The 13698-nt window shown below is 44.5% G+C and overlaps 1 protein-coding gene across 1 annotated transcript in view; it reads right to left on the bottom strand.

Moving 5' to 3' along the window:
* Positions 1-7914: 7914 nt before the first annotated feature.
* Positions 7915-13698, bottom strand: part of DUOX2 (dual oxidase 2) — a 74046-nt gene continuing 68262 nt past the window's right edge. The window contains exons 31-34 of the mRNA XM_063142363.1: positions 13152-13310; positions 10715-10870; positions 9377-9505; positions 7915-8037 (exon numbers count right to left, since the gene is read on the bottom strand). Coding sequence (XP_062998433.1) covers positions 7915-8037; positions 9377-9505; positions 10715-10870; positions 13152-13310 — 567 coding nt within the window. The remainder of the gene's footprint in view (positions 8038-9376; positions 9506-10714; positions 10871-13151; positions 13311-13698) is intronic.

Raw genomic sequence — 13698 nt, 5'->3', positions numbered from 1 at the left:
TCTTTATGTACCAGAAAGATTTTGCTTATTTTTCTTCTGTTTACACCTTTTTAAAAAATGGCCTGTTTTCAGTCATGTTGCTTTCTCAAGAGCTCATCACCTGTCCAACATCAAAAGTTCAAGTTATTGACACTGAACACCAAGGATGACATCAAAATGGCTTCACATTTATCCCTAACATTTTCTTCCAAGAACTATTACAGTAGATTTATTTTTAAATTTCATTCCTATAAATAAATACATTTTAAAGTTTAATAAGTCGGTTTGTTTTTTTAAATTACGTCAGCTGGATCCCATGTAAAGTTCTTCCACCCTTCAAAGGAAATGCACAAACATATTTTCATTTAATAATTCTCAGACTACTAGTGCCTAGAGGCAGAACTATGTAATTATAATGTCAAAAATGGGGTGGGGAAGCAGCCATTATGGGCATTTTGCAATTTATTCTCTCAGCATTTTAACAGTCTGTACATTTAATTTTAACTTCGCTGTTTTAAATTTGTATTTCTGCACTGCTGCTGATTTTAGCCTGGTTGTGCTTTTATATCGTATTTTATATCATGTTTTTATACTGTTTGTTTTATACTTTGAATAGTTTTAATTTTTGTGAACTGTCCAGGGAGCTTTGGCAATTAGGCGGTATACAAATGCAATAAATAAATAAATACATAAATAACTTCTCCCAGATCCTGGGGTAATTATGCCCAGCTTTCTTTCATCACTCCATTTTGTTTGACATTGAGTAACCTGATAAAGCATAGTGGAGAAGTTGAAATCTTGCAGAGAACATTGTGACATTTGGCGTTGGTTTTAATGTTGCTCTTTGGTCACATTAAGGGAGGAAAAGTGACTCAGGTTCCAATGTCCATATATAAAAACAATAACCACCCACCGCAAAAATCACACTGCTATTGTAATACTGGAACTGAATTGAGAGAATCTGGATTGCTTTGCTAAGGTATCCTGCTAATATCACCATGCCAGATGTGTCCCTCAGATGATGGCTGAAATTTCTCAAGAAACCGCAAAAACCACAAGTTTTTTTTATAGCATTAGGGTGTGGTTATTTCTTATTGATCTTTTGGTTTCTTTTGGGGCGTTCAGTTTACATTAGCATTGTGTTTTCAAGCGACTTCCGTAGAATGAAGGGCGTCTTATCTTCCGGACTTTGGTGTTGCGATCAAGGTGAAGAGGAAGTCAGTCAGAAGCCGTCTTGAGTAGCTCAAGCCACAGAAGACAAACGCAAGAGGGACAGAAGTAGACATGGTCACTGGGATCCGTCTCAGAGAAGTTATGCCACTTCTTCTGGGACAGATAGTAATCGAAAGTGTCTTGGGAATTTAGAGGAAATGAGGGAAACTATAAGGATACAGGGCCCTGTTGCTTTTCCAGAGCAATCCTATGGTGAGAAAGAGGCCGTTGCTAGATGAGGCGTTAGCGCGGTGTAAGGCCCGGTCTCCCTCCTGTGCATCCAGATGATGCACAGGGGATTCCGGGGTCAGGCCGGGCTAATACCTCCCTTAAGCCGGGATAAGAGGATTCGCTTACGGCCCAGCTTTTCCACAGCCCCGGCCTGAGGCCGGGGCTGTGGAAGGTCTAGCAGGGTCCGTGGCTTTTCCCGGCTGCTTGCTTACTCGCGAGTAGCCGGGAGAAGCCACGGACTGGGCACAGCGCTCAGCGCTCAGCGCACAGCGGGGGGGGAATCACAAGGGGGAGATAGGGGCCGGGGGAAAGGCCGGACCCGGCAGGAGAGGGGGGGGGAAGAAGGACGGGCAAGGGCATGGCAGACGGGGAATGGGGGAAGAAGGATGGGCACGGGCATCGGGGTGGGGGGGAGGGGGAAAAGAAGGACGGGGGACAGGGCATTGGGCATCGGGGATGGGGAAAGAAGGACGGGGGACGGCATCGGGGAGGGGTAATGGGAGAAAGAAGGACGGGGGACAGGGCATCGGGGATGGGGGAAAGAAGGACAGGGGATGGCATCGGGGAGGGGGGAGGACGGGCGAGTGAGCGGGCAAGGGGGCATCAGGCATTGTGGGGGGGATCAGGGGCAGGGGGAGTGGGGACCCTATATTTATTTTTAAAAACACTTACCTTATCCGGCGGTGCGCTCCTGCGCACATGGCCCTTTAATTGAAAACAAAATGGCGGACGCGACGGGGCTTCCCCTTGCCCCGTCACGTCTTACGTGTGGAAAAGGATGATGGCGCGCGCTAGCTGTAGTGCGCCATCGCCCCAACTCCTGGCCAGATTATCAGGTAGGTCTAGCAAGGCCCAGAGTCTGTGGTAGAAAAACCACCATGCCATAAACCAGGGCTGAGAAACCTATTGCAGTCAGAGGGCAAAACTCAATTTCAGAGAAGTTCTCCTGGACCACATTTTGGTGTTGGATAGGACCCAAGATAAAGGGGGTGGGCCAAACTTACCCCCAAAATACCAGCCTACGGTGTCTTAAGGCTTTTACTGCCAATAACTAAGCCTTTTATTTCTGTACTGCCAATAGCCAAAGCTTTTTGGGAGGTTCACAAAAATTACAAAACAAAAACATAATATATAACCCCCACCCCTGTAACATACACAATTTAAAAACAGGGAGAGGGCCTTTTCAGTGGTGACCCCCTGATTTTGGAATGATCTCCCCGACGAGGCTCGCCTGGCGCCAACATTGTTATCTTTTCAGTGCCAGGTCAAGACTTTTCTCTTCACCCAGGCGTTTAACAGCATATGTTGAGTTTTTTAAACTGGTCCCAGAATAGTTGTATTAAATAGGTATTGTTTGTCTCGGTATGTAATCTGTTTTTATGCTTTTTATGGTTTTAAAATCTGTATATCGGGTTTTAATGTTCAGTGTTTAAATCTTTGTAAACTGCCCAGAGAGCTTTGGCTATGGGGCGGTATATGAATGTAATTATGATGATGATGATGATTATTAATCATAATCATCATCATAATAATATAGTTACAATGTAAGATATCCTTACATTCTTATCTGGGATATGTCATGGATGAGTGGAAATTTATGACTGGTTTTCTGTGCTCTTAGTCCAACAAAAGTTCAACCATTACTTTGCACTGGCTTTCAGTGTAGCATTTAACAACGCTAAGTTTGTTTTCTAACGGCCCCCAGAACTGTTGTTTTTAAATGGACACTGTTGTTTTTATACTGTTGTTTTTTTTAATGTTTCTGATGGTTTTTAAATTTTGTATACTTTTTTTAATGTTTACTGTTTTTAACTCTTGTAAACCGCCCAGAGAGCGTTGGCTATGGGGCGGTATATAAATGTAATAAATAAATAAAATAAACAATAAATAAATAGTGGCAATGTGAGAACAATGGGGAGAATCCCACGAGACTCCTCTGATTCTCTTATACCCCACCAATTCCTGTCAGCCATCTATGCCCACCACTTGCAGGATGAAGATTTAGGACTTCTGGGGCAATTGGAAATGAGTGAAAATGCTCTTTTCTGGAACGGGGCAGGTTTGCAAAGCTTACATAAGGGACTTCCGTCAACCTGTCCAATTGAGAAATAAGCGTTTCTGCTTGATTCAGGGCTTCCCTTGGAAAGTGCTAAATCTTGGTTGTGCAACTGGTCGGTCCCACTTGCACAACAGAATCTGTGGGATTTCGTCCAGTATTAGCATATATGACAACATACTTCAACCGTTTACTTTTTGCCTGGCCGTTTCCCCATATGTAGAGCTTTTCCTGGTAAGAGCAAGCTATGAAGAAAATAATCACTTTCTAGAAAAGAAGCTTGTCTTATGACACAGTGAGCAACCAATACACTTGACCTGCACCTTGGTTTTATCACCATTCATAAAAAAAGAGGCAGGCCGTGACAGATAAATAAGGCCCAGCCCTCCCTGCACAAGTAGTTTCAAAGCATTCCATGTTTTCAAGGGAGGGGCCCTACAATTGTGCTCCCTACATTTCAACTAGAAGAATGAACTCATTTTTGTCATGTTTCTAACCCCCCCCCCCCACTGCAGTGCGAGACAATAAAGAGGTCTGTCAAATAATCTACAAAACTTTATTCAGCAAACTAATATCTCTTTGCACCTGAAGAGAGGTTAAATACTAGGAACTTTAAGAACATAAGAACATAAGAAGAGCCATGCTGGATCAGACCAAGGGTCCATCTAGTCCAGCACTCTGTTCACGCAGTGGCCAAACAGCCGTCAGCCAGGGATGAGCAAGCAGGACACAGTGCAACAGCACCCTCCCACCCATGTTCTCCAGCAACTGGTGCACACAGGCTTACTGCCTCGAATACTGGAGCCATCAGGGCTAGTAGCCATTGATAGCCTTCTTCTAGGCTAAAACATGGCTAACTAAGCAGGACAATTGTCCTTTCAACAAAAGGGAAGGTCTTTCCCCTGAGTCTCTTAACTTCAGGGAGGATTCCTCTGAAGAAACATGTGGTGAGAAGTTAGCTGAGCTGATTGCCTCTCACCTTTTTTTAGCTCAGCCCATTTGAATCTGTGGCGGACTCTGGGATCAGTCAACTCTGAAGTCCCCTCCCACTCTGAGGATTGCGAAGTTCCCACAGACTCGTGAGCTGTTAGCATTTTTACTGATAAAGTCTGGTGAAGATTCATCGCTGGCTGGTGAAAAGCCTGGGAGAATCTCCTCCCCCACTTCCTGTGTAGGTTGGCACATTTCTAGCCCTGTTTCTTTTGCTTTAGAATCTGATTCCAATTGATAGCCTGAAACTCCTTCCCCCATACTATTTATTATTTATTATTTATTTATTAATTACATTTCTATACCGCCCAATAGCCGGAGCTCTATGGGTGGTTCACTAAGGGGAACAGCCCTGAACACAACACTTTTCATGCGAATTCTATCCCCACTCCCACCCCACAAATACTGTAGCTATACTAGAGAAAGTGGAGTACCTTCACATCCCATTTCTTTCACATATGAGGCTAGATCTTATAGAATCATAGAATAGTAGAGTTGGAAGGGGCCTACAAGGCCATCGAGTCCAACCCCCTGCTCAATGCAGGAATCCACCTTCAAGCATCCCTGACAGATGGTTGTCCAGCTGCCTCTTGAATGCCTCCAGTGTGGGAGAGCCCACAACCTCCCTAGGTAACTGGTTCCATTGTCGTACTGCTCTAAAAGTCTGGAAGTTTTTCCTGATGTCCAGCCAGAATCTGGCTTCCTGTCACTTGAGCCCGTTATTCCGTGTCCTGCACTCTGGGAGGATTGAGAAGAGATCCTGGCCCTCCGCTGTGTGACAACCTTTCAAGGACTTGAAGACTGCTATCATGTCTCCCCTCAATCTTCTCTTCTCCAGGTTAAACATGGCCATTTCTTTCAGTCTCTCTTTCATTCAAAGAGGAACCAACCTTTTTAGCATGAGGGTTTACATAAAAAGATACAAAATACAAAATAAAAACGGTATAAAATAATAATTATGTTAAAAATGTCACCAGGATAGTAGAGTAGTGCAGTACGAATACAAGTCAGGGAATGCCTGAGTCAATAGGTGAGTCTCCACTGGGGATGGGGGGGTGTGTGGACACAGGTACCTGTATTTTTCCCTCAGTGGGGTAGTAGCAGTTGGTGGTGCAGAGGAAGGTACAGAGTGTTTGGGCAAGGTTTAGCACCTCCTCCTTCTCTAGCACTGGTACGTGATCAACAAAAAAGATTCCAGGAGAAATCTGACATGGAGCCCCCATATCACAGGTCGTTTGGCCCCAAGAAAACGAAACGCAAGAGAGGCATTTGTCATGCAAAAGAGCAGCCTGGCAATGCTGGTTTTATGTTTGTATGACAAACCAATGACAGCAGAACTCACCAATTGGATCAGAATGTTTTAAGCTCTTCTGTATGAAAAAGGAAAAGGAAACGCCCAGCAGCCTCTCCTCGACACTCTAAATCTTTCTTAAATCCCCGTGGATTTGAGGGGATTATCTGGCTGATCTTACGTTGTTCTGCACAGTTTGGTGGAAAGAGTAGCAAAAACCCAAAGCGCTTTGAACCAAGAGCGTGGCAGTCCCCTTGCAGAACACATCCGGCTGCTCATTGTCTAGACAATAATTATAGCCTTCCCTTGCTGCAAAGAGCCCTGGGGCTTACGGATATGGCTTCATCAAGGCTGGTGCATGTGAATCAAACCTCATGCACTGTCAGGCAAGAAGCCACAAGAATCGGTGGCTTCTTTCTGGGGTGATTAATTTCTTCTTTTTTAGCAATGCATAACTGGCCACCCTAGGATACAGAAGGCAGGGCAGAGTGTTGCTTAAATGTTAAAAGGTGAAATTACACTTTTTAAAAAAACCACACCAGCGGTCGACACTGTTAGGAGGAAAGGACCCTAGTTAATATTCCTTTTTTCATCCATTTGGGAATCTGATTGCAATGATACATCAGAGGCAAAATGACTTTTAAAATAACAAACAAGTTGAAATCCCATCGCTATTCATGTTTAAAAGATCTGTATTTAAAAGACGGACTACTGAGGCTGGTTTCAGTTAGGCACACAGCAAGTTTTAGTTTCCTGTTAATCTTATTGCTAGAAGGAAAGCCACGGTGGCTTCACTTTGTAAGGCAAGCCATCGTCAAGCCTTGGTTATGAACTAGGATGAAAAGCCACCTTCAGAACAGGAAGAAAAAAGCCAATACATCTTTGCAGACTGTTTTTGTACCCTTCAATCTCAGGCTAACTGGTTAAGAGTGTGTGCACATCCTTTAAGACAAATCACAGTTACTTAAATGTAAATCTTTAAACCAGCTTTTATGTTCCAAATAGGCTCTGGGCATAATTCTAAACTGTAAACCTTACGCCTGGAATGCTCTTCCAGAACATTTGCGAACTACAAGTTCAATCGCAGTTTTTAAAGCTCAGCTAAAAACTTTTCTTTTTTCTAAAGCTTTTAAAACCTGCTTTTGATCTGACTTTTATACTGTTAGTTTTACTCTACCCTGTGCCTGTTTGGTGCATTCCCTTCCCTTTCTTATTGTTTTATCATGATTCTATTAGAATGTAAGCCTATGCGGCAGGGTTTTGCTATTTTATTGTTTTACTCTGTACAGCACCATGTACATTGATGGTGCTATATAAATAAATAAATAAATAAATAAATAATAAACTGTAATTCAGTGTGGTGTAGTGGCTAAAGCGTTGGACGGAGTCAGGAGATCCGGGTTCTAGTCCCCACTCGGCCATGGAAACCCACTGGGTGACTCTGGGCCAGTCACAGACTCTCAGCCCAGCCTACCTCACAGGGTTGTTGTTGTGAGGATAAAATGGAGGAGAGAAGGAGGATTATGTACGCCACCTTGGGTTCCTTGGAGGAAAAAAGGTGAGATATAAATGCAATAATAATAATAATAATAATAATAATAATAATAATAATAATAGTAGTAGTAGTAGTAGTAGTAGTAGTAGTAGTAGTAAATGTTTGGGCCTACATTCCTTTAGCAATCACCTCCTTCTCTATGTCCCACCACAAACTCCCAAGAGTGTTGGCATGTGCAGGACATTTCATTAGGGTGTGCACCCGGGGAATTGTATTTTTATTCATTTTTAAAGATGAACATTTATTGAATAACTCAAGCATAAAGGACATTATTTTTATTCATTTATTTATTAAACACTACTTTTTTTTGGTTACAGGCTAACCAGACTCTTTTGTTTTTTGAGGATTTACATATTTGAGTCCCAAAGTGATCCAAGCACTGAAGCGTTCCTTGTCCATATCAGCATGGCCAAGCATCAATAATGTCTCTTGCCTAAGTGGCATTAAGATTCTTGGTACAGGCGAAAAACACAGCTGTCTTCAGGATGTTAAAAGCAAGAATTTGACCTATCCTCCAACAACTCTCCGCAGTCAAAGACCTGGCTGGGGAGATGAATGAACGGTCACCCCCACGGAAGTGAAGCAGAGACTACAGAAGAGCTAAAAGTTCTCATAGTGGTGTATAAAATAGGTCTGATCACGCTTGTTGATCTTCTGGCATGCTTTCTCCACATTCTTTGTCATTCCTGGAGGACCACAGCTGAACACGCCGATCTTTTTGACCTGAAACCAAAAAAACCAAAAGAATTCTCAAAATAAGGGAGATGCCCCCCCACCTAAAAAAAGTCTGAGCACAATAAAGCTCTCTCACCCATCTCCAGGTCAAGCTCTAAGCTCTGTGTTATGCCTTAAAGCCACCCAGGATGGTCCAAGCGTGCAGCAGAATAAGGGGGCAGCATGAATTCTACTACTTCTGGCTGCAACTGGGGATGCCAGTTTTGAACACCCTCTGTGTTAAACAACAACATAGGAAGCTGCCTGATATGAGGCCAGACTATCTGTCCATCAAGTCTATATTGTCTGCTTTGACTAGCAGTTGCTTTCCAGGATCTCTGGCAAAGATCTTTCTTGTCGCTTGCTATCTGATCGTTTAAGTTTTAACTGGAGATGCCAGGGATTTAACCTGGGACTTTCTACATGCAAAGCACGCACTATATTACTGGGCTACAGCCCCTCCCCTACAAAACCTCCTTGCTAGTTAAAAGCTAACATCTCAGGGAAGAAGGTCCAATACTTGCTGTGCTAGATTTCTACTAGCAGGGAGGTTTTGTTTTTTCAGTTTTTTGTTTGTTTGTTGCAGGAAAGTATTTAAAAATGCAATTTCTCCACCTACAGCCTTAGATGGTACAGGTCATTCCACCACCTCGGGTTTATACCCTCACATTCTTCAGCACGTGTAAAAAAGAGCCAGAGGAAATGTCATCTTAAATTACAGGTTGCTGTAGATCAGCCTTCCCCTATCTAGTGACCTCCAGACATTTTGGACTATAACCACCATCATCCCTTGCTAGCTGATGATCATGGGAGCTGTAGTCCAAAACGTAGGGAGGGTACCTGGTGGCCTCACCTCACAGAATGCCCAGTTTGGTTCTTAGACACCAGTGGGATGCTGCAGCTGCACAGGGAGCAGTGAAAATGGGCCTTTAGAAAGCTTACAGAAGGGACCATCATGGCATGCAAAAGCAGGTGCTCTGACATTCAACCAACAGCCAGTTAAAACAGATCTGGCAAAGCAGATGACAGGGAAACCCCTCTGCCTGGATCTCTGGGAAGCCACTCCTGGTCAAAGTAGACCATTAAGGGCCAGGTGGTCAAGGGTTTGGAACTGGGATAACGCAGCATCTTGTGCCCTCTTAACACGCACACCTGGCACGCATGATGTTGTAAACCGCCCAGAGAGCTTCGGCTGTGGGGCGGTATATAAATGTAATAAAATAAATAAATAAATAAATGAGGCTCCCTCTGTCCCATGGAAACCTTCGTTTGCCTGCAATCCACAAATGCCCCGTCCCTCTATAATTTGGCTGCTCCCAGGATCCATCGGCCCATCCCTGGCACTGACCTCAGGATGGACCTCTTGCAAGGAGCAGAAGAAGGGGATGAACGGTGGCCGTCCGAAGTGGGTGATGGAGCGCAGGCCTGTGAATAAGCTCTGGTTGAGGACTTTCTGGAAATGCCGTTCACAGATGTACTAGAAAGAGAGAAGGCAGCAGTCATGTAGGGGTTTCACGGCAGGCAGGGGCAAGATTCGAACTGTTGACGTCCTGATTTGTAGCCCTCTTTCTGAGCCATTACATTACACTGATCAATCATTCCCCATGCCTTTACTTTCCTTGGACAGAAGAACCAGCTGAAGAACTTTCAATATCTCTGTATGTAAAAGGGACTAGAATCTTACTTTTAGAGTTTTAAATAAGGGCTGAACATACACGGAGGGGCCTGGAATATCTCCCAGGAGGCCAGAGTCCCACCTCATCCTCTCCTCCATGGCTACAACCCTATTCTGATCTGTCCTATGCAGTAGGGAGTGAAAGACGCAGCACACAAGGCCTTAAAACTTCCACATATCGAAGGATGGGAGGTGATTCTCTGAGTTCCACCTCGAAGTTTGGTCTGCCTCATTCCCAATCACAAGCTTTTAAAAATGTGTTGCTCGAACAGGGAAAGTATGCATTTTGGTGCATGTTTTTAAAATAATGCATCAAAATACAATTAGTTTCTGGGCAAAGTATAAAGTGTTGGTTATCACCTTTAAAGCCCTACATGGTTTGGGTCCAGGCTACCTGCGGGATCGCCTTCTCCTGTACAATCCGCCCCGCAGACTCAGGTCCTCTGGGAAAAATCTACTTCTGCTAGCAAAAACTAGATTAACAACTGTTACCCAGAGGACCTTCTCTTCTGCTGCTCCCAGACTGTGGAATGGCCTGCCGGAGGAGACTCATCAACTTTACAGTCTTTTAGCATTTAAAAAAGCAATAAAGACTGATCTCTTCTGGCAGGCTTACCCAGTGGAACTTTAGGATGCTTTTAGGATGTTTTAATCATGTACACTATGTTTTTAATCAGTTTTTATGTGTTTTATATTGGCTGTTGTTCCCTGCCTCGATCCAAGTGGAGAGGCGGGTAAGAAATTATTTATGTATTTATTTATTTTTCCGCCATTGATGTAAGCATGAAAATGTGCATTTCCTTCAGAATGTGTGCTTTGAAGTGCATTTTTTTGGGGTGGGGTGGGGTGCTAAAGTATGCATTTTTCGAATCAGCACCCCCAAGCTCAGGATTGTGTGAGCTTTGCTCCCCAAAACGAGCTCCCTTTCCGGTTCAGGGCTGCAAACAGGGCAAATTCTGGTCAGAAACGCATGGAGCCGAATTTCTCGTACAGCCCTAGCAGACGACTCACCAGCATGGTGGTGCGCAGGTCAAACTTTTCCGCCAGCTGCGTGATATAGATGTGCACAGAGACCAAGTCACGCTGGTCATTCTCCTCCACCTCGCGGATTATGTCCGCCATCCACTCAAACTGCCGCTGAGTTCGAGTCACCCATATGAAATAGATCTAGGAACAAGGCGAATGTGGGTAAGGTTACTAATATAAATCCCATTGATTCCAATGTCACTACTCTGACTAAATCTGGCTCCAGCTGTAGGGCTGTGACCTGTTATCAATTCACTGATTAACATTATTATTTTTTAAAATTGACTGAAGAGGCACCTCCAACTAATGACCATAAGGACATACTAACTGCCATGCTGGATCGGACCATCTAGCCCAACTCTCTGTTCACACGATGGCCACCCAGCTGTTGACCATGGACCAACAAAGCAGGACATGGTGCAACAGCACCCTCCTACCCATGTTCCCCAGCAACTGGTGCACACAGGCTTCCCACCTCGAATACTGGGGGTTGCACTTAGCCATCTGAAGTAGTAGCCATGGATAGCCTACTCCTCCAGGAATTTATCCGAACCCATTTTAAAGCCATCCAAATTGGTGGCCATCACTACATCTTGTGGTAGTGAGTTCCATATTTAAACAAATAATTATGCTACATATACACAAAGTACATATTTTCCTCGCGGTGGAGGAAAATCTTAAGCAAGGGGGAACACTTTTTCTGAGAAAAAGCATCTTTTGTGTCTTTTACACACCTCATCTCAAAGGAAAGAAACAATACTATTGTTTCAGTCATATGCAAAACGCATGCAGATTCATTCTAATCTGATTAACATGACTGGCTGGAGAATCCTGGGAGTTGTAGGACTTTTTTCCTGTCTCAACATGCATTGGAATGAGCTGTAAAGCTAAAATGCAATACCCATTTGCCTGAGAGTAAGCCCCATTAAATGCAATGGGATCGGCTTCTGAGTGGATATGGACAGGATTGCATTGTGAAAGTTCTTTCACTTTCAACAGCACTAATAAAGATAGTTGGTTCAACTTGTGTTATGTTCAATCTCGAAATCGGAGCATAGGAAGTTGCGTAATATCAGGTCTTTGTCCATCTAGGTCAGTATCTGACTGGCTGCAGATCTCTCTAAGGTCTCAGGCAAAGATTTATTTATTTATTACGCTTATATACCGCCCCCATAGCCAGAGCTCTCTGGGCGGGTTACAGAAATTCTAAAATTGAGATAAAAAAAAGTATACAAAATTTTAAATTTTAAAACACAGAACATACACACATAAAGCATTAAAAACCGTTAAAAAAATAAACATGTGGGTGATTAAGATGTGCTGCCATATGCCTGGGCAAAGAGGAAAGTCTTAACCTGGCGCCGGAAAGATAGCAGCGTTGGTGCCAGGTGAGCCTTGTCAGGGAGATCATTCCATAGTCTGGGGGCCACCACCGAAAAGGCCCTGTCCCTCGTTGCCACACTCCGAGCCTCTTTCGGAGTAGGCACCCGGAGGAGGACCTTAGATGTTGAACGTAGTAACCGGGTAAATTCACATCGGGAGAGGCGTTCCATCAGGTATTGTGGTCCCAAGCCGTGTAAGGCTTTATAGGTCAAAACCAGCACCTTGAATTGGGCTCGGAAACATACAGGCAGCCAATGCAAGTGGGCCAGAGTGGGTCTTACATGTTCGAACCTTCTGGTCCCTGTTATTACTCTGGCCGTTGCATTTTGCACAAGCTGCAGCTTCTGAACCGTCTTCAAAGGCAGCCCTACGTAGAGGGCATTGCAGTAATCTAACTTGGAGGTTACCAGAGCATGGACAACTGAAGCCGGGTAAGATCTTTCCCTTACTGTGCTAACTTATCCCTTTTATCTGGAACAGAGTGGTGTTGGTGGTCAACAGGTGTCAGTGGAGCTGTCAAATCCTGTTTCTGTTTTTCATATTTCCAATCCTAATTTCATTCCACCACACATTTGTTTCGGAAGTGAGATTAGCTAGGTTCAATTTATGTATTTATTTGTATTTATTGCATTTACATCCCGCCCTTTTTCCTCCAAGGAACCCAAGGTGGCATACATAGTCCTCCTCCTCCTCTCCATTTTATCCCAACAACAACCCTGTGAAGTAGGTTGGGCTGAGAGTTTGTGACTGGTCCAAAGTCACCCAGTGGGTTTCCATGGCCGAGTGGGGGAATAGAACTCGGATCTCCTGACTCCCAGTCCAACGCTCTAGCCACTATACTACACTGGCTCCAATGCGAACTGGTTGAGTCCCAAGTGCACCCAGTTTTCTCTTGAGACATGTCTCCTCTACTAACTGCTTCGGGAGATCCATCTGATACTTTGAGAAGAGGACCATACTACGAGAGGCGAGTGCACATTCACACCGGTGGGCAAAGAATACGAAAAGCTCCACCACGCCTCCATTCTTCCCACCTTACCTTCTTACACGGAATCCGGGAGCCGACCGAGGACTTGAAGACGAGATCTTTGAGGATGGCCGCAAAGGGTGTCACCCCGATGCCTCCTCCCACCAGCACCGACACTTCAAACTTGTTCCATTCCTGGTGCCCTTCCCCAAAAGGCCCATCCAGGTAGAGCTGTGAAGAGACAGAGAGGAAGAGAAAACCTCCCTTGTTCAGATGGTAGGGTAGAGGACTCATAGAATCATAGAATAGCAGAGTTGGAAGGAGCCTACAAGGCCATCGAGTCCAACCCCCTGCTCAATGCAGGAATCCACCCTAAAGCATCCCTGACAGATGGTTGTCCAGCTGCCTCTTGAATGCCTCTAGTGTGGGAGAGCCCACCACCTCCCTAGGTAACTGATTCCACCGTCGCACTGCTCTAACAGTCAGGAAGTTTTTCCTGATGTCCAGCCGGAATCTGGCTTCCTTTAACTTGAGCCCGTTATTCCGTGTCCTGCACTCTGGGAGGATCGAGAAGAGATCCTGGCCCTCCTCTGTGTGACAACCTTTTAAGTATTTGAAG

Source organism: Elgaria multicarinata, chromosome 16, assembly GCF_023053635.1.
Source record: "Elgaria multicarinata webbii isolate HBS135686 ecotype San Diego chromosome 16, rElgMul1.1.pri, whole genome shotgun sequence".
Lineage (NCBI taxonomy): Eukaryota > Metazoa > Chordata > Lepidosauria > Squamata > Anguidae > Elgaria > Elgaria multicarinata.
This window is presented reverse-complemented; position numbering and strand designations above follow the sequence as displayed.